Source organism: Botrytis sinoallii, assembly GCF_014898435.1.
Source record: "Botrytis sinoallii strain Bc 23 chromosome Unknown BSIN_007, whole genome shotgun sequence".
NCBI classification, from domain to species: Eukaryota; Fungi; Ascomycota; class Leotiomycetes; order Helotiales; family Sclerotiniaceae; genus Botrytis; species Botrytis sinoallii.
Genome location: NW_024066034.1, coordinates 1,086,342 through 1,105,416, shown reverse-complemented (window position 1 = coordinate 1,105,416; position 19,075 = coordinate 1,086,342). Strand labels below are relative to the sequence as shown.

At 45.0% G+C, this 19,075-nt stretch overlaps 9 protein-coding genes across 9 annotated transcripts; 4 read left to right on the top strand and 5 right to left on the bottom strand.

Moving 5' to 3' along the window:
• Window positions 1-279: 279 nt before the first annotated feature.
• Window positions 280-1,774, bottom strand: EAF02_004758 (uncharacterized protein; the record flags this gene model as incomplete). Its single annotated transcript, XM_038900806.1, has 2 exons — window positions 280-1,565; window positions 1,618-1,774. The coding sequence occupies 2 exons, from the start codon at window positions 1,772-1,774 to the stop codon at window positions 280-282; spliced, it is 1,443 nt and encodes a 480-aa protein (XP_038759318.1).
• Window positions 1,775-2,049: 275 nt separating this feature from the next.
• Window positions 2,050-3,155, top strand: EAF02_004757 (uncharacterized protein; the record flags this gene model as incomplete). Its single annotated transcript, XM_038900805.1, has 2 exons — window positions 2,050-2,390; window positions 2,477-3,155. 2 exons carry the CDS (start codon window positions 2,050-2,052, stop codon window positions 3,153-3,155), a joined length of 1,020 nt encoding a protein of 339 aa, XP_038759317.1.
• Window positions 3,156-3,166: 11 nt separating this feature from the next.
• Window positions 3,167-4,075, bottom strand: EAF02_004756 (uncharacterized protein; the record flags this gene model as incomplete). The annotated part of the gene is made up of 3 exons (XM_038900804.1): window positions 3,167-3,785; window positions 3,840-3,953; window positions 4,010-4,075. 3 exons carry the CDS (start codon window positions 4,073-4,075, stop codon window positions 3,282-3,284), a joined length of 684 nt encoding a protein of 227 aa, XP_038759316.1. The 3' UTR covers window positions 3,167-3,281.
• Window positions 4,076-4,552: 477 nt separating this feature from the next.
• EAF02_004755 (uncharacterized protein) lies at window positions 4,553-6,708 on the bottom strand. The gene is made up of 4 exons (XM_038900803.1): window positions 6,570-6,708; window positions 5,658-6,013; window positions 5,500-5,611; window positions 4,553-5,446 (listed from the first exon to the last, which is right to left on the bottom strand). The coding sequence occupies exons 1-4, from the start codon at window positions 6,590-6,592 to the stop codon at window positions 4,831-4,833; spliced, it is 1,107 nt and encodes a 368-aa protein (XP_038759315.1). The 5' UTR covers window positions 6,593-6,708; the 3' UTR covers window positions 4,553-4,830.
• Window positions 6,709-7,207: 499 nt separating this feature from the next.
• Window positions 7,208-8,578, top strand: EAF02_004754 (uncharacterized protein; the record flags this gene model as incomplete). The annotated part of the gene is made up of 2 exons (XM_038900802.1): window positions 7,208-7,489; window positions 7,544-8,578. 2 exons carry the CDS (start codon window positions 7,208-7,210, stop codon window positions 8,576-8,578), a joined length of 1,317 nt encoding a protein of 438 aa, XP_038759314.1.
• Window positions 8,579-9,045: 467 nt separating this feature from the next.
• On the top strand, window positions 9,046-10,938 carry EAF02_004753 (uncharacterized protein; the record flags this gene model as incomplete). Its single annotated transcript, XM_038900801.1, has 4 exons — window positions 9,046-9,108; window positions 9,175-9,305; window positions 9,368-10,169; window positions 10,222-10,938. 4 exons carry the CDS (start codon window positions 9,046-9,048, stop codon window positions 10,936-10,938), a joined length of 1,713 nt encoding a protein of 570 aa, XP_038759313.1.
• A 575-nt stretch (window positions 10,939-11,513) lies between these two features.
• Window positions 11,514-13,916, bottom strand: EAF02_004752 (uncharacterized protein; the record flags this gene model as incomplete). Its single annotated transcript, XM_038900800.1, has 1 exon — window positions 11,514-13,916. One exon carries the CDS (start codon window positions 13,914-13,916, stop codon window positions 11,514-11,516), a length of 2,403 nt encoding a protein of 800 aa, XP_038759312.1.
• A 689-nt stretch (window positions 13,917-14,605) lies between these two features.
• Window positions 14,606-16,060, top strand: EAF02_004751 (uncharacterized protein; the record flags this gene model as incomplete). Its single annotated transcript, XM_038900799.1, has 1 exon — window positions 14,606-16,060. One exon carries the CDS (start codon window positions 14,606-14,608, stop codon window positions 16,058-16,060), a length of 1,455 nt encoding a protein of 484 aa, XP_038759311.1.
• A 578-nt stretch (window positions 16,061-16,638) lies between these two features.
• On the bottom strand, window positions 16,639-17,559 carry EAF02_004750 (uncharacterized protein; the record flags this gene model as incomplete). The annotated part of the gene is made up of 4 exons (XM_038900798.1): window positions 16,639-16,655; window positions 16,708-17,122; window positions 17,178-17,265; window positions 17,324-17,559. The coding sequence occupies 4 exons, from the start codon at window positions 17,557-17,559 to the stop codon at window positions 16,639-16,641; spliced, it is 756 nt and encodes a 251-aa protein (XP_038759310.1).
• Window positions 17,560-19,075: the final 1,516 nt, after the last annotated feature.

Genomic DNA, 19,075 nt, shown 5'->3' with positions numbered 1-19,075 from the left:
CGTGGAAGCATACTTCGTGACTCTGATTACCCAATTGGAAGCAGGAGACAAAAATAAATCCTTATGTCCGTGGGGTATGGTATCACGGTCTTTGCGTATGTTGTGTTTCTGTCAACTATCATAAGGTGATGCAGAATGCAGTGCAGAAGGAGATCTTGTGAGCTGAAGCGAAGAACGATCTCGTGGTCTTGGATTCCTCAGCCACTTTTACTCCGCCTATATATATGTAAGACGTGAACGATGAGATGATGTCATGTGCGTTGGATGCACAATAATGCATCATTTCATATGTAGAAGCATGGTTTCTGGATCTTCGATATATCCTCTGACCATTTCAGCTGCGCGGGCCATGGTTGCACCGTCTATTACGCGGTGGTCGGCGCTCCAACTGAAGTTGATGACTTGTTTTGGAACAACATTTCCGTGAGCATCGAACGCGGGAATAGTGCGTAGTTTGCCAATGCCGAGGATGGCGAGCTGGGAATCGACGATGATAGGAGAAAGGTAGGTACCGCCGATGTTGCCGATATTGGAGATGGTTATAGTACCACCGGAGAGGTGAGAGGAGGTAAGGGTGGAGCTTGAGGCAAGGGATTGAAGATTGGTGAGAGATTGAGTTATGGTGAGGAGGGTAGACGTGGATTGGGCGTGTTTTAGGACAGGAACGAGGAGACCTGTGGGAGTATCCATTGCGATGCCGATATCGTGTTGAGGACGCATTGTTAAGATGGGCTTCTGCGAAGTAGGATCAATGTCGAGCCGAGCATTCAGAATGGGGTAATGATTGAGAGTTAGAGAGACAGCTTTGATGATGAAGGGGAGGTAGGATAGCTTGGCAACCCCGTTGATGGGAGAGCTTGCCAGTTGTTTATTAATACGATCTCGTACTTGGGAGAGTTTCGTAAAGTCAATTTCATCGGTGTAGAGGAACTGAGGTATGGCCAAAGACTTCGTCATGACTTTGAACATTTGCTGTTGAACAGGCGTTAATGAAGTGGTATACTCCTTTTGAGGACCCCCATTTGCCTCTACGAAGGGTTCCTGGATTTTTGACGGGGCCCCATCTCTTTGCTTTGCAAACTGATGTACGTCTTCCTTGAGTACGCGGCCGTCTTTCCCCGTACCTGTCACATCTAATATATTGACGTCTAGCTCTTTTGTAAGATGCCTTACTGCTGGTGTTGCCAATGACGCATGCTTTCCTCTTGGAGTTGATGAAGAGGATCGAGTCTCGGCAGCTGGCTGAGAGGCACCTGGAACATCCACTTTGTATTCCATTGGTGACTTGTCCACGGATTGGCCTTTAGAGTCATTACCAGCACTTGACCCTTCAATGGCATCCGCACTCTCTTGTTCGATCTCCCCTTGTATATCAATATCCAGGAGAGCTTTCCCCACTTGTGCCATATCCCCAGCTTCATAATGGAGTTTCTTTATGACGCCCGAAAATCGACTGGTAATCTCGACCGACGCTTTGTCACTTTGCACTTCACACAATTTGTCCCATTCCTCCACCCGAGCTTCTGGTTCCACGAACCATTGTATGATTTCGCATTCTTTAATTCCTGAAACATATCTTAGTATGAAGTCTTCATCTAGGTACACTGATCTTCTAACCTTCTCCAATATCTGCCAACATAAAAGGTTTTATGGCTGATCGCTTCGCAGATGCATGGAAGTATTTGTATGTGGTTGGGCATCGTTTGGGGAGATTGAGACCTTGATAGACGTTCCATTGCCTACTCAACACTCTGGAATAGAAGTTATAACGCATCTTGTACAATCTTAAATCAGGAGCTCATACAATTTTCGATAGGGATGGAAAGAAAAAGGTTGTAATATTTTCGTATTCTTTGGAATAGAAAGTTACATTCATGATCTTTGCGGAGGTAACAATCTGGGGATTTCGGTTATCGGCGGCTTATCAGCGTTCGGGAAACTCTGGGGAAAAAAATTAATTCTGGGGTAAAGAGAATCTTTCAGGCGCGCATGCTGAATTGCTAGCGGGGCTTCTAGGTTTCCTGCACGACTTCCCTTATCATAACGAATATGATCCTTACACGATTGCCAATACGATCCGCAAGGAAGCAATTAGATGCTTCAGCATGTATGCTATGCCAATGGCGTTCATTCACTACTACATATCGACGATGGGACGAAAAGAAAGAGACGCCATCACCGGTGCCAGAAACTCCTTCAGTTCTAGATGAAGCCCCAAGAGCTTCGGGCAAGAGGGTGGAAAATTTTACGCCCAAGCCTTTGGATCGAGCAATTGGACTTCCGCAACCACCAAGAGCAGGTCAGAATAGTGGAGTGGATAATAGGTCATTGAAAGAAAAAAGAGATGACTTCGTCAATTGGGAGAAGCATCTTGAAAAGCGCAAGAGATTGTGAGCCTTGCTTGTATAAAATTATGTGTGCAGGTCACTAATATCAAGGATCTAGGACCGCGGGCAATGGCCAAACCATATTACAGAGAATGGAGCAATATGAAATATCACAAGGGAAAATCCTTCCTGGCACCTCCCCGAATCTTCAAAGCCGATCGCGCGCTCTATTTCCCCAATTTAAGCGGCCGAACTTTAGAACCAGACTCTACCCTATATGAAAATACAACACCCATACTAGAGGGCAAGGTCTCAGTTGTGTCCGTATTCAGTGGTGCATGGGCAGAAAACCAGGCGGCTACATTTGCATCCGAGAAGAGTAACCCAGGTTTACATGAGGTGGTCAGAAACAACAAGGAATTGGCGCAAATGGTACATATCAACTTCGAAGAGAACTACCTGAAAGCTATGATCATCAAGTTCTTTCGGTCGAGTTTAAGGAAAAGGCTGCCAAAATGGATGTGGAAGAGATATTTTGTGGTCCAGAAGGGTCTTACGGATGAGATGAAAGATGCTATAGGCCTATTAAATAGTAAGGTCGGGTATACATACATTCTAGATGGGGATTGTAAGATTAGGTGGGCGGGCAGTGGTAATGCTGAAGAATATGAGAAGGATGTCTTGGTCAAGAATGTTTCCCGACTCTTGGAGGATGCTAAAGCACCCCTCGCGCAAAAGAGACTGGAAAATGGTGCACAGCAATCAGGGGACGCTGCCGCAAAGAAGGAGAGCATAGAAGATGCAGCAAAAGCTGAACGTCGAGCATGATATCCCTGAATATACCCATAAGCCGTTCTTATACTGTACAACAATTTGGTCATATCCCAGACCGTTCCACTCCAAACGCCTTGCCTGTGTTCTCATTACCATAACATGCATCGTGCTATCCTATCGTCACATAAAGTACAAGAACACCAAGAAGCAAAATGCGATAAAGCTGCCCATAATAATTCCATCTCTCCTCGTCTTCGCGCTAATCCTCCCAATCAAACTATTCAATCCCGGTACCTGACTTGCAGCCCCAGTGATCCTCCGATTAATACTGGCCAGCGTTTCTCTCTGTAGCCCAAAACTCTCATTAACAGCATAAGCTTGGCTCAGCACACTGTCCGTCATGTTATGACTATTCTCAATACGACTCCTTTCTCCCAACATATAGTCCGCCTCTGCGGCTTCTGGATTATTGCTATGATAAGCGTCGATATCAGAGCGCACATTTGAGAGTAGGTTTGCGCGATTGCGAGCTTCAGAAATGGAAGAACGAATGCGGGAAAGTTCGCGACGGTGGTCGAGGAGAATCTCTCGGTGACGGGTAAGATTATTTTGACGGGTTGCAGAGGCCGTGAGGGAAGAGTCGCTGTCGAGGAGACGGGAGAGTTGCGATATCAGATTTTCTCTCTAAAACGTAAGTGTGAGACTAAGTTCTTGAGCTTGCAGTGAGGATCTGTTCACCTTTTCTAGAATTTCTTGTAGCTTCATTTCAGTGGATCTTTCATCTTCTGAAGGTTTTGGCGGAATATTGGAAACGGCTGAGAATTGTGAGTAGGTATGGAATAGTGTTTCTGTCTGCCCGGGTTGTTAGTTTCGTGGGCGATAGCTATTGCGAGGTATATATAATTTACTTGTGTTTCCAACGACCGAGCTTGTTGACGAAGCTGTGCCCAACCTGTCCCAGTAGATGTAGACATCGTTCCTAAGTTGAAAGATAAATTGGGGTGTATGTTTGGTTTGCAATGATTTACCGCATTTGCTGTCGGCGCATTATTATTATTTTGTGATGCTGGGTTACGTCGCTGGAGCCGGATAATAGGCGGCCCGCCCCTTCTTTGTCGCATCATCAAGTGGACCAATCATTTTGCTTGCTCATCAGAACGTACTATTCCATATCAACATCACTGAATCAAATCCACGGAAGTCTCTAAATATTACTCAAACATTAATTACAAGTTGACATCACCTAAATTATAGTACTTTAGGATAATACCCAGAAAGTATAATTTGGTGTCCCTGTTTTATCGTCCTGCTAGATGGATCTTAGGATATCTGCTGTAGTTTATTCATTCTTGACTTTGTATATAAGCAAGCGAAGCATCGTGGATAGTATTAGTCTACCTAGGTAAGCTTGTTGTAACGACAATTAAACTGTGCGAGGAGACGGTCACGAATTTTTTGAATAATATTTATCATTTTCTGCATAATGCTAGAGCGCATTTACATGTGAAACATCAAGTTTAAAAACCTGGGCACTATTCTTAAAAAAAAAATTTAAAAAAAACAGGAACGCCAGCCCAAAACATAACCATGCAGAACCATGCCATCAATCTTTGAGATATCTCGCAAAAATAAGAAGCTTTCATATGCAATCGTCAAGCACATCATGAACCCTTCTATCAAATCGCTTTCCTAAACGCCTGTATGCTTGTAGTGACCTGCAGCGATCTTATTAACCGGCAGCTTGAAGAAGTCTCTCTCCAGCCTTAAGATTTGCACAAGCGTAAGCCTTAGACTCAGGTGGAAATGTTCCATTGGCAGCCCAGAGGTCAATCAATGGTTGCATGGGCTCCAATTCATGTGGCTTTAACATGTCAATCTCGGTTGCTGTCAAAACAAAGTGACTAAAGCAACTATTCATGTGCTTGTCGAGGTTGAGATGGTAGAAAGGCTCAATGAAGTGTCCCCAGTAGAGATGAGCATAGACTCGGAACATTTGTCTAAAGATGGTTTGGCATACATCAACAAATTCTTGTGGAAATCCACTGCTCTTGCCGATCCAATCACCAGCTCCGGCGAGTTGAGAGAGAGAGGTTGTGAGTGTGGTTGGGCCAGCGGGAATGGGTGTGTTTGAACCAGGTGTGTTGACTCCACCAGAAGCATAAGTCGAGCCAGCAATTTCAGGACCGGCACTGTTGTGACAGTATGAGATTCCGGCAGGATCAGTGGGGAAAATTGCGGTATTATCGATCTTTCCAGAGATCCAGCGCTGCATGAGGGAGATGTACTCGTGGGCCGGTACTTCGACAGGCTCTCTACGTGAGTTCAACCATGTGAAAGAGTGGTTTCTAGTAAAGCTTATCAGATATCAAGTCGGTAGGTCTTAGAAATGCAGGCTTACGCGCCAGCAGACATGCGGGGGCAAGTCTGGGGGTTACAAATGGTGTTACCATCTTCTTCTTTTTCATGAATTACCCGAACAAAGTTCCACAAGATACGATAATGTTCAACCACTACGATTGTTAGCACATGACTGTTAGCACCTCCTCATTCTCTTACCTTGATGGGCAATCCACTCTCCAGGCTCAACTGTCTTTGGGCGAGCAGACAATGTCATAAAATTACCCTTAACAATGTGCTTAGCATAAGCATTATTAAGCCAGAGTGGCTTCGGGCGAGGAAGGTTGTAGGCGGCTAGTGGATCATTGCCTGCAGGGGGGGCTTGCTGATCATCCATAGACACTGTTTGTGAGAGCGAAGGCGAGTTGGGGAGTGGCGAGATGCGGGGTGCCATGTTGGCGGGTGACGAAGAATTGACGGGGGAATTGCCTGTAGGAGAGGTTGGCGAAACTCCGTTAAGTCCACCCGGACTCTTTGCGCCAGAACTCTTACCACTACCACGAAAGCGGCCACTTCTACAAACACAATATTGTTAGCAGTTTCCCTTGTCAAGTTGACCAGAAGCAAAAGATAGAATATTACACAAGCTTGGGGAATGGCGAAATTGAGTGGAAAGTTTTAGGAAGACTCAAAATAACAAATACGAAGGGCTCAATGCATCAACGACAAATCTGGAGAGCAGATATGCCTTTAGTCAAATCAACACATATTATAGGTATCATTTTTGGAAGAAAATATGATCGCCTTGCTGATGGAAAGCCACCCCTTAACCAGACTTATAAGATTGACAGATGAGATTGCTCCTAAGGCTTCTCGTCTGATAACATGACTCAAGCAACTTGCTTCCTGATAGGTCGATTGGGCCGAGATATAAGCTTTCTGGGCGGTGACAATGAGCCAACTTCTCATATCACTGCACCCCAAATTAAATGCCCTCCATTAATCGAACATTTCCCCCGTCCATGTTTTACCACTGGTGAATCCAAGTGGCAAAATAATCAAGTATCACCACAGGAGCTCCAAATATCAAAAGGCAACCAGAACGACAAGTAAGGAAATCCGACCACGTACATTCCTGAAAACAAGTTTGACATATTGCTGAATCTTTCAAGTCAGACAATTTATCGAATCTCAAAAATTACCAAGATAACTCAGTAAAGTCGACTTTCAAAACAAAAAGTGGTTGAGTCGAGAGGTAGTTGAAAGATTGTGGTTTGTATTTGATATCAAGTAGGAATAGGAGACAAACAGAAAAGCTTAGGAAGTCTTGAATAGATTAGCGTCGGCTTGTTCCTTAATGTTCTTCCGTCCACTCTATCCAAAACTTCCTTGATCATTGGTTAACAATCCGAGAAGGCGGTGTATCACTTCTTGCTGCCCTTGCATTATTTTGCTTGCTGCTTTGTATCCTCCACTTGTATCAGACGTTTGGTGTGTCTTCATTCACCAATTGATTGTCTAGTACGGCTAAAAGAGGTGTTGTATTGAAGACGATTCACTGAGCACGTACAAATTACAGGCACTTCTTACGTCGATTCAAATTGATTCGATTTTACTCGCAATATATCGCTTTCAACGATACCTATCAAAGCTTCTCTTCTTAGCATCTAGCCTTACGCGAAGTTCACGAAGTACGATACGACGGAATTTCGCGATTTACCTTTTGGACATTTTTTACCTTACAACCATAAATACACACACCACTTGAAATGGCATCCAATTCAGAAGATGAAGTTATGAACAATATCTCCGATGTCGATGAGGAGGATGATCTGTTTGGAGATGTTCCTGATGAGGAGCCAGAGACCGCACCACCACCACCCAGGGTGTTGAGTGACGCAGAATTGGATTCGGGAGACGATGAGGGGCGCGATGATAGAGTACCTAACAGGGACGATGAAGAAGAATTACCGGCGGAAGATACTCGAAATGCGCGAATTCTCGAGGCTGACATATTCAGACATCCAGTTCCGAGACCTTCAGATGGAGAAGTAAATGCGCCTCATTCCAATCATCTTTTGTGCACATAGCTAATAATTTCACAGTTCCATACATTTCGCCTTCCAAAATTCTTTGGAATTGAGCCTCGAGAATATAATCCTGAGACTTTTGAAATCCCCGTCTCCGATCACCATGCCTCTACCCAATCCGCAAATTTCTCGGCCAGGAATGTTGCCGAATCAACGATCCGCTATCGCAAGTCAGACTCTGGCAAACTCGAAAGTAATACGAACATATACACATGGAGCGATGGAAGTACCACTCTAGCTATTGGCGACCAGCATTATGAATTACAGAGCAAGCCTCTTGCGCCCGCTAAGGATAGCAAATACAACGAAGTCTTGGACTCACATAGTTACATGGCTTCACCTTCAGTTACATCACAAATTCTTGTTGTCGTAGGACACATGACCAACGAGTACACAGTCAGGCCCAACAAGTCTATTGAAGATGATGCTCTGAACAGGTTGAAAAAGAATCTTACTGCAGCTACTGGTCTAGAAGGAGGTGAAAAGAAACGTCTAAATATGATCGTCAAAAATGAAGATCCTGAACTTCAAAAGAAGCGAGCAGAAATGGCAGAAAAGGAACGAATGCGTGCTCAACGTCGTCGTGAGGCTCAGCTTGATAGAGCCAGTCAATCGACTGGACGTCGTGTGGGTGTGGGTGCAGGTCTTACTCTCGATGATATAGATGGTCGCCCTGGACGTCGTGGACCACGTAAACCTGCTGGAGCTAAGCGTCCTCGCCGTAGACCAGAGTATGATTCGGACGACGACCTTCCTCGTGGTAGAAATCGTGAAGACGAGTACGACAAAGAGGATGACTTTTTGGCATCTAGCGATGAGGAACTTGAGGAAGGTGGTGGAGACGACGATGAGGAAGAAGAAATCCTTGATGAGAGTGATGAAGCTCCTAGGCACAAGAAACAGAAGACGTCAAAACCTGCCGAAGATAGCGATGCTGACGCAGATGCCGAAGCTGATCTGGATGACGAGGATGTCGTTCAAGCTCCACATGCAGAAGCTGGTGGAAACAGGAGAAAGCGTAACATTATTGAGGATGACGATGATGAATGAGCTCAACTTTAGAAGTTTAATAGTGGCCATAGATATTGCGTTCATATACCAGGCATTTCGAAAGGCATTTCCTGTGCTTCTCATACCATACCCGGCGTTTTCTAACAGATTGTACAATAGCTAACTAAGCGTTTACTACACATGCATTTTAAGATATGTGTATGTTTCCAAAAGATTATCGAATTAGCAAGGGCTGCACTACATGCAATAGCATTGTGACCGAAAGATTCATTTAACACGAATATTTTATCCGTATGTGAAAGCTGTTGATACCTACCTACCTAGTAATGCATATGGTGTTGTTGCATAAAGAAGATAGGCCAAAGCTTTATCCTTGACAATCTGGGGAAATCATCACATGCTAATCCTCATTCTTATTAGAACCCTTCTTTCGTAAATAAATAAACTGTCAACCTTGTATAATCAAACATGTAGTTCAGGTCCGAGGGACTTTTGTTATTCTCAAAATGACTGGAATTTTATCAGGAATATGGAGTATGCTCTTAGAGGTCATGTACTTCTGGCAAAGAGTAAGGAGATTGATAGCTTGTTATGAAGTATCGTAAACGGAGCAACGCTAACAATGGCACAAATAGAGGTTCATTCAATGGATGACTCGAAAGAAACCAGTACGACTTTGGTCAGATCTTTTAAAAGATGCTCATACATATGAGGAATGGGAAGAAGCTGCTTTTCAGTTAGATGTTTTGTTGGGAAATGATTTATGGTCTGTTTACACCAAAACCCTCTTTATATGCGGTGAACAATAGCTAACAGGATTGCAATCAGGCGCCAGAATCCTACATCCAAGTACTACGATTATCGATTGATACACGAGCGATTGCAATCAATCATAATAGCCCGCGAAGAAGGAGATATTCTACAACTGGTCAATCTGCTGAGATCTGGTCTTGTACGTAACCTGGGGAATATATCCGCTCCTCGGCTTTTCAATCGCGCATTTGCAGGGACGAAACTCTTAATCGAAGATTATATTACACAAGTCGCGCAAGCGGTAGCGGATGTGACTCAATTGCCTACGACACCCGGCGCTGATGGGAATAATGGAGCGGTGATGGGCTTTAGCAGTCAGGCGAAGTTGGATCTTTTGCATGACACTCGGCAGGCTTTTGGAAGAAGCACATTGGTATTACAGGGCGGGGCAATATTTGGACTATGTCATTTGGGAGTTGTGAAAGCGTTGTTTAATAGGGGTTTATTACCCAGAATTGTAACGGGTACAGCAACGGGAGCGCTCATCGCCGCATTGGTGGGAATTCACACGGAAGATGAGCTGCCAAAATTTTTGAATGGGGAGAGTATTGATCTGTCAGCTTTTGCGGGGAAAGAAAGAGGACTCCAAGGTACGAGTGGGTGGTGGGATACATTGACGAGGAGAGTAAAAAGATTTTATAGGGAGGGGTACTTTTTGGATGTGAAAGTACTAGAGGAATGTGTGCGGGCAAATGTAGGTGATTTGACATTTGAAGAGGCATATAATAAGACTAAGAGAGTCTTGAACATTACGGTGGCTACGAGTGGAAAGGGGGGGGTACCAAATCTACTTAACTATCTCACAGCACCCAATGTTGTGCGTATACTCTCTTCATTCTCATAATCAAATGCACTGCTAACCTAAGTAGTTGATATGGTCTGCAGCCCTAGCATCTAATGCTTCAACTCCCTCTCTTTATGGATCCTCTGTAACCCTGAAATGCAAAGATCCTCTGACCGGCACCATAATTCCCTGGTCCGCTGCCGCAGATGCTACATTCCACCCCTGGACTCACGCTTCATATACTGACCGCGACTCGCCCCTCTCTCGCATCGCCGAGCTCTTCAACGTAAACCACTTCATCGTCTCTCAGGCCCGTCCCTATCTTGTCCCGTTTCTACAATCTGACATGCACGGCCCCTCTCGCCTCTACACTCGCGGCGGACGCACCTCTTTAACTGGTGGCCTATTACGTCTCATAACCATGGAAATTCATCATCGACTACAACAACTCGATTCCTTGCAGCTTCTCCCTCTTTCTATTCGCAGGTTTCTGGTAGATGAACATATACCTGCCGCATCCGTAACACTTGTTCCAGTTCTGTCCGCAGGTGATTTCATCCGCCTTCTCGAGACGCCTACTCAGGACAGTCTAGACTATTGGACATTGAGAGGAGAAAAAAGTGTATGGCCAGCTGTCGGAGCACTTAAAGTTAGATGTGCTGTGGAGACAGAGCTAGATAGAGGATATCAGATTGTGAGAAGGAGAAAGGCGGGAGGGTTACGGCGAAGGGGAAGTGTAGCTAATGACGGGCACAATGGAAAGAGGGAGAGGAGAGCTAGTAGTGCGGGGCCGAAGTGGTAATATTGTCTTCGTTCATGGTTTATTTTTGTAATAAGATAAAAGTAGTACAGGGTGATTCGCTGTACATGAGTTTTGCAACGGTTGGGTAGGATTAACGGGTTATTGGTATTGGTGCATGACATGGGAATTTGGGAATCAGACTGGCTAGGAGCATGCTTTTAATTAATTGACATACTATTCACATTCATGTTCATATTTATGTTGAACTCATTCTTCAACGTCTTCTATCCTATGCCTTTTACATTTGAATCGTTTTTTGACAAGCAAAACCCTCAAATTCAAATAAACGACCTTCGCTTATTTGTGTGCGTTCAGACTTTCTTTGGTCTTCTTCTTATACCAAACTTTGAATACAAGATAACTCGTAGAAGCTAGCGGTACGAATAATGTAATTCGAGAAAATTCCTTAGGGGGATGGATGTCAGATTTTGTTCTCTGAGGAAAACCAGAGATGTGAGCAGGAGTTAAGATTAGTACGAGAAAGATGGAGATAATGAATGAAAATCTGGTATCTTGTATTTATATAATATTGCCTCTGGATCACACCAGCACAACCTAAACGCGACTTCTGCCACTCAATCCTCATCATCCGAGTCAGCAAACATATCTACTGCTCGCGGTCTTGCTCTTCTCGGCGGTGCAGACTCTTCGGCCTTCACTGTCGGGTCTGGTGCTGTCTCCACAGCAGGAGGGGGTTCATACGTGTCCCCTTCATCTTCTCGTACTTGCATAGGTTCTCCATCCAGATCACCACCATCATCACTATCCACCATTGGTTCTCCGTCCACATCTTCCTCTTCCATTGGTACACCATCTACATCCTCATCATCTTCTACCATCGGTTCACCATCCAAGCCCCCTTCATCAGCTTCCTCTTTAACTTTCTCCTTTGGTGCTACCTCGACCGCTTTCCATTTGCTCTTCTCTTTGTTCTTCTCCTCCTTGCCCTTTTCCTCTATCTCTTTCAATTCTTCGGCTGATAAAGGAGGTTCCCTGAACACCTTACCGAACTCGTCTTGGCTTTCCTGTGGGAACACACACCAACCCTCCCATAAACCCAACACATTCCCTACACTTCTCTTCCACTTCTCGGCCCTTAATCTCCCCCACTTCATTTTCCGCTCCATCCTCCCCAATCCCTCAAACGTCTTTTTCCTCCGCATTTCCTGCTCGAATAGTTGTCGATAGCGCCATGCGTGTCGGACACCACTCGTAGAACTACTTGATAAAATATCAGATACAATATATAAGCCTATTAGTGACGCAGAACTGGTGTCTTCCTCCTCGGCATTATCGTCTTTTTCATCACCGCTATTATCTCTCTCCTTGTCCTTTTTGCGATCGGGATTTGCGGATGTGTAAGCAAAGGGCTTTTCGACATTAGATACAATTGCCGAGACGACTTCATCGGCTCCTCGACCTGCATGTGAGATTGCAAATGCAGTGACTCGAGCTACGTCTCCTTTTCGTAGTTTGCCAGTACTAGTAGGTAAGCGTGATAGAAGGTGTGTGAGTTTAGCCTTCTCAAGAGGGTTCAGATATGCTTTTCCGTCCTCATTTAGTGTGTTTGGGTCAATTGGAGGACGTCTAGCACCTTCATCACCAGAGTCGTCTTCGTCAGATGAGTTGTACTCAGAATCCGAAACAAATTCATCTAGACGGGTCGTGTATTCATATGCTAAAGGTTGATCGGGTTGCTTCCATGCCGAAGAACCTTCAAATAGTGGTAGGTATTTTCCTTGCCCTCTTTTGGATTGCGAACCTGTCAGCACCTCCCATAATCGCCACCGATACCAAACACCACCTGTACTCCTCGAATCCCATAACCATGCCCATTTTTCTTCTCGCTGAACGGAAGCGCGTGACATCAAGAGCGCTTCGAACTCAGGTCCATGAGTGAGAAGCGATTCAATAGTTTTGTGAATGAGTTTTAATTCTTTAATATCCTGTGGTGGCTGGACTGGAACAAAAAGTGTGGATCGGCTTAATTGAGGTGTGTTGTTATAAGAGGTAGGGGGAGCAAAGCCCCCACGATGAGACGACCCTGAAAACCCTCCGCGAGCTGCTGGTGGATTGACTGGTTTGGCGCCGAAAGGTTGCGAGGCCGCTGCACTCCCTATATTTGAAATCTGTGTAGAATTCGAGATCGCCGCTGATGACAAATGCCTATGCAAATTCAAATAATATCCAAATCCCAAGTATTTGTTTTGTAGCGAGTTGACTGTTGTGTCAATGTCATTCGCGGGGGTGTCTTTGGCCAGTGTGACGATCGCCGACATCGATTTTCTTTCCGTAAATGAGGTTGGACCAGAAGGTGGTATAATTCTGACAGCATCGACTGTCAAGTTTGTAGGGAGTAAAGCTTTAATGACAGCAGGCGAGGTACCAGGAGGTAGAGATGCCAGTCGTAAGGTGGGTTTGGCCACAGCTCTCTCCTCGTCTCTGCTGGTCCCCATGCTGTCTTCGTCATGATCGAATGTCTTGAGGACTTTTGATGCAGGTCCGTCATGACTGTAGTCGTCAAATGCAAATGGACCTTTGTCGTCTCTGCGCGAGGAGCTCTGTGCGAAGCCTTCGAATGTTCTTTTCTTTGGTAAAGGATTATTGCTCATATTCCCGGGTAAAGGCCCTAAGCTCCCCGGTCCACTGCCCATCCCTATTCCTCCTCGTGGCGCAAATCCTCCTCTACTGTCCCCAAAACCTCCTCTTCCCATTCCACTACTAAATCCTCCTCTTCCAAAATGTCTATTTCCTCCCATGCCGCCCATTCCTCCCATACCATCAGCTCCAGCTGCAGGCGCATCATCTTCATCATCGAAACTTTTCACAAAATCCTCATATACAGCCTTCGTTTCCGCCTCCTCCCTCAACCTCTTCGCTTCTGCATCTGCTTTCTGCCTCTCAAATAACGATTTCTTGGAAGGAGCTTGAAGCTTATTCGAAACATCTGGAAACTCGATGATCTTTTTGGAACTCATTTTGCAGTACTACTTTCCAATTCCATATGCGACTATAATTAGCATATCCCCTGGAGAATGAGAAATATGTGCACGAAAAGCGATGATAATGTAAAAGGCGCGACACTTATTGCGACAAGGCTGCGAGTTTGTTTCATTGGTTAAAGCTTAACATGCGCCTTTCACTGGCGCTTACTAAGATCAGCTTGTCTTAATTGCCGAAGATTATTGGTCTGCGCTGCTAACATCACTTGTCATCTCAATAACAATCAGCAACTAAACATCAAAATTCCACGCAGAAAGGAATCATACTAATCTCCATAGTTAAAATCATTTCTCTCTTTGGATGTGAATCATCTCACCAAATCCGAAGTATGGATTCACAGTCACATACTCAACATGGAAACACCGTGCTGGTGGGCCGCGTTATTTCCTAGCTTCTTTTTGTCATGTATCTTATGATTTGGTGCAGTTGCCAAATTTCTTCAAGGTTCTGGGGATCCTCTACCCCCACTATAAGTATGTGTCTCTGGGAGAAGTTATAGACTTCTCTCTTTGAATTTCCTTCTCGTCGATCTACTTATCTAGATTTTCATAGTTTTGATATATTCCCCAGAATTTAAGTGGCTTTTTCTTATCATCCATTCGTCATCACACATCCCACCCTTTTACATTGTGCGAATCTTACTTTACTTCACTACTCTTCCATCATGACAGCCTATACCCCCCCTTCGTCGATTCTCATAATCGGCACAGGTGTGTTTTCTCTAAGCACCGCCCTCGCCCTTCTAAAGAGGCCCGACTACAAAAATACAACCATAACCCTCCTCGATCGCTCTCCCTTTCCTGCTCCAGATGCCTCCTCCGTTGACTCCTCGCGCATTATCCGCGCAGACTACGGTGATCCTCTCTATGCCGAACTTGCGGACTCTGCCCAGAAACAATGGCGGCAGACAGGCGATAATGAACTTGGCGGCCAGGGTCGATACTCTGAAAGTGGTTTATGTTTAACCTGCGACACCTCATATGAGAACAGTGGGCAAGGATATGTACGATCAAGCTTTTCAAATGTTCAACAATTGATGAAACAGGCTGGAGACACAGACGGAGTCTTAGAATTACCATCAGCAGAGGCCATACAGAAACTCTTTAATGTAGGGCCAGGGAGTGGAGAATGGGGATATATCAACCGACGATCAGGATGGGCTGACGCGGGAGCCTCCTTAGTCTGGCTGCGAAAAGAGGTTGAAAAGCTTGCCGACGAACGTGTGAAATTCATCGTCTCGGAAGTCACATCGCTCATCTTCTCTCCCGATCAAAGCACGATCCTTGGGGCCAACACTGCATCTGGTACCCAATACTTTGCCGACCTCACGATTCTCGCAGCTGGGGCCTGGAGTGCCAAATTCCTCGATCTGCGCTCTCAAGTGCATTCTAGCGGACAGTGTTTGCTATACATTGATATCACAGATGAAGAACAGGAAAGATACAAAAACATCCCCGTGCTCCTTAACATGGCTACTGGTTACTTTATTCTTCCACCACGGAATAACATTTTAAAAATCGCACGCCACGCCCACGGATACTCAAACCCAACCATGATTCCCCATCCCCACCCCTCCTCCTCAGGCGAGATGATCAGCGTCTCTCTGCCCCAAACAACTTACGACCACCCCGACAATTGCGTGCCTGTCTCTTTCCAAAAGGAAGCCGCTCTAGCCCTCCACACATTCCTCCCCGATCTTCCACCCCGTCCCTTCTCACACACAAGAGTGTGCTGGTACACTGATACACCCGCCGGCGAATTCCTCATCACCTACTGCGACAAACCACAAAGTAGCGGCGGTCTTGGGCTTAAAGGTGTGTTTTTAGCAACGGGTGGTAGCGGACACGGATTCAAGTTTCTCCCCGTGCTTGGAGAGAAGATTGTGGATGTGATGGAGGGGAAGGATGAGGTGTGGGAAAAGAAGTGGGGTTGGAAGATTACGGAGGGGTGGGATGGGATGACGGATGATGGAGCCGGGCGGGTCCAAGGGGGGAGAAACTTTGTAAGTAGGAGGGATTTGGGCGTGCTCTTTCTTGTCTATGATGTTTGGATGAATAATCGCGGATTTAGATTTAGACGATACACAGCATGGTTCACTTTTGACATAGAGTATGGCTAGATTAAGAGTGGTTAGATGGTGAAGAGTTATATAAAGAATTATATAGAGGACTAGATGATGGAGACTGCACATATACAGATGCCATAAAACCCGACTCGAACATGGAGGTCTACATGCATGCAGTGTAGGTTCTACCAACCTTCCTTTCTTGTATACAGATAATCATCGCTGTTAATTTCGGATAATCTCGAAGTCTAACCAGTCAGGTTTTGTATTGATTATTTCACAAGCATCTTCACATTGACATTGCATACAATATGTATATAAAACTAATGTTTTCTTTATTATTTGTTGTAAAATGTACCAACCAAGGCAATTTTGAATACTTGCTTTATCAGAATAGAAGTAGCAATTAATGACGGCATCGCAGGACCTGCGCACCAATGCCATCCGTCAAAGATGATGTTTCGCAGTCTATGAGGACTAGTAACGCGTAAACATGCTGAAAAGCACAAATATATGAGTCCCTTCTTTGACTCTTTTCCCCCCTTTGATACGCCTACCATGCATGTTAATGTTCGTAAGATCGTGAAATAATGTTGTACAATGTAAAAAAGTGGTGGTACATCTGAAATGAATCAGACCTTTTTGAAATCTTTGGGCGATGTTAGCAGATGTCATGCATCGAGAGATGTGTAAATATTTACCTTGAAGCACGGGATAGATCATCTCGAAAGCTTGGTAAATTTCCTCACGGACTTTTGCTCCCGTCAAGACAATCTTGCCACTGACGAAGATCAAAAGGACGATCTTAGGTTTCATCATTCTGTAGATGAGACCAGGGAATAATTCAGGCTCGTAAGAGCTGAAATTCATGTGGCGCGAAGCAAGTCCTTCCAAGCGAATGGGGAACTTGATATCGCAGGAACCAACGATGTTCTGGATCTTGAAGTCGGTGAACTTTGCGTTGAAACCAAGCTTTTGGATGATACGAGCATATTTGCGGGACGCCAATTTCGAATCGTCTTCTGACTTTGCACCAGTAACAACCATCTTGCCCGAGGCAAAGATCAAGGCAGTAGTCTTGGGGTCGCGAATACGCATAATAACCGCAGCGAAACGCTGGGCAGGTTAGCAAAACGAAATATTAGATAGCAAGCCTAGAATCAGTAGTCACCTTTGGATTATATTCCGCGTTTCTTGCATGTAGTGCGATGGTCTTCAAGTCAAGACGACAGTCCAAGTTGACTGTAGCAACGATGTTTCTTTACATGCAAGATAAGCCTCATGAAAAATATAATGAGGCACAAGGGTTATACATACTGTAGCGTGGGAACAATTCCACTGACACCTTGGGTGGCAGCGGGGGTGGCCGCAGGAGTCGCAGGCGGGGAGGCAGCGACGGGAGCCGCAGGAGTGACCTGCTGCTTTCCAGCGACAGCCTCGTTAGTAGATGGTGGAGTGATATCGGCAGCGCCGCCGGGGAAAGACAGCGAGCCAGGTGCGATGAAGTTTTTAGCGTCAACGGCACTAGAAGGATGTGTCTGAATGGAATCCATGTTGACTTCGATGTATTGTTTATTCAAAGAAGTGTTTGTGGAAGGTGAGCAGATCTATTTGTATGTAAAATGTTAGATCGCAATCGGAAAAGCGATAAGAGTGAATGTCTTTCTTTCAAGGATCGTGAAGGTCCAAGAGGAGATAGGGTACGGCGGACGTTCGAGATAGCGTATCTTGAATTGAAAGCGTCACTCGAAAGTAGCCACCGATGAGGTAGGAAAGTAGAAGAGATTGGGGATAGAGAGATGTGGCTGTAAATGTGTGTTTATAATCGCCGATGTAAATAAAAGCCGTACCGTTTGTGGGAGATAAACAACTCAATGTCTCCCCTACAGTTGCTGCTCGACGAAGATGACTTTGTGATTGACTTGAAGATCTCAAGAATGATCGAGAGTCGAAGTCCTAGCAATCACCGACTGATGTTTATGATCAGGATGTGAATAGCAAGCTCTTGTTTAAGAAGGTCTTGTTGTTGTTGCGACAATGCGACAAGGTCCAAGGTTCAAGGTGAGAGAGATGTGTCGCAAGGTGAATCACGACAGTAAATCAAGGTCGCCAAGGACGGATTTTATTATTAAAGGAATGTATGATACTCTGCACAATCAAGCGCAATGTATTTTCGTAGGGTTGGAGGAGGAGTAAGGGTTATTAGAATATTCGAGTATATTCTAACGTTGGTGGTAAATTGAATGGGTGGATGGGATGGTGGTGGGATGGTGGTGGTGGTTGTGGTTGAAATCGCAAAATTGAGTAAGATTACGAACAACCGAAATAAAGCGGGACCGGAGAAGGTTCAAAAATCATTTGAATGTGGCAGCAACGAATCTATTTATAAGAGATGAAAAGTGCCACTTTGGTCTTTGTGGATGACCGTACCATGAAGGAACCCATAATTAAATCCTTTATTTCACGTTCGGCGCGAGGAAAGTGCGACGTTATCGACCAATGAAAACTTGGCTTACAGCGATCTACCCTACTTAAATCTCTTGAAACCAACACCACCACAATCTGTTCACTCACGCTCGCTCAGGTAAATAATAAGAAAGAAGAAGAAAAAAAAAGGAGTCAAATCAGTCACATCAGTCACAACGCGGGCAAGTTGCAACGCGTCCTTTCAACCGCTTCTGACACTTGAGAGGTCTCCTTTTTCCTGTTACCCCCATTCTCGTCGTCTTGACCTTTTTCTTTCCTTTCGCCATCGTGAATCGGATGTACATCTCATGTATATTATACGATAAATAGTTTGCGTCGATTTGTTGAGAGGACTTAGCTCGGTACCTCCTCAGAAGAATTGATGGACAACCTCTAGTGGCACAGTTATCGTGAGCACCGACTGTGAAGGTGGAGGAGGAAAGAGAAAATGAAGAGCAAGAGCGAGAGCAAGAGAAAAAAGACGGACAACAAATAGGCAGAGTCATTACGGAAGCCGATTTCATAAAAGGATGGCAAAGAGGCGAACAATCGGTTACTCGCAATGACCAATCAACGATCCGAGAATGGCATTTCATTATTCCA

Coding starts and splice junctions, on each gene's coding strand:
- EAF02_004755 (XM_038900803.1), bottom strand. CDS start 6,592: ATGTCAAACTTGTTTTCAGGAAT. Junction 6,014..6,569: donor TCAAACTTGTTTTCAGGAAT/GTACGTGGTCGG, acceptor TTGTGTTTGTAG/AAGTGGCCGCTTTCGTGGTA. Junction 5,612..5,657: donor AGAGTGGATTGCCCATCAAG/GTAAGAGAATGA, acceptor TAACAATCGTAG/TGGTTGAACATTATCGTATC.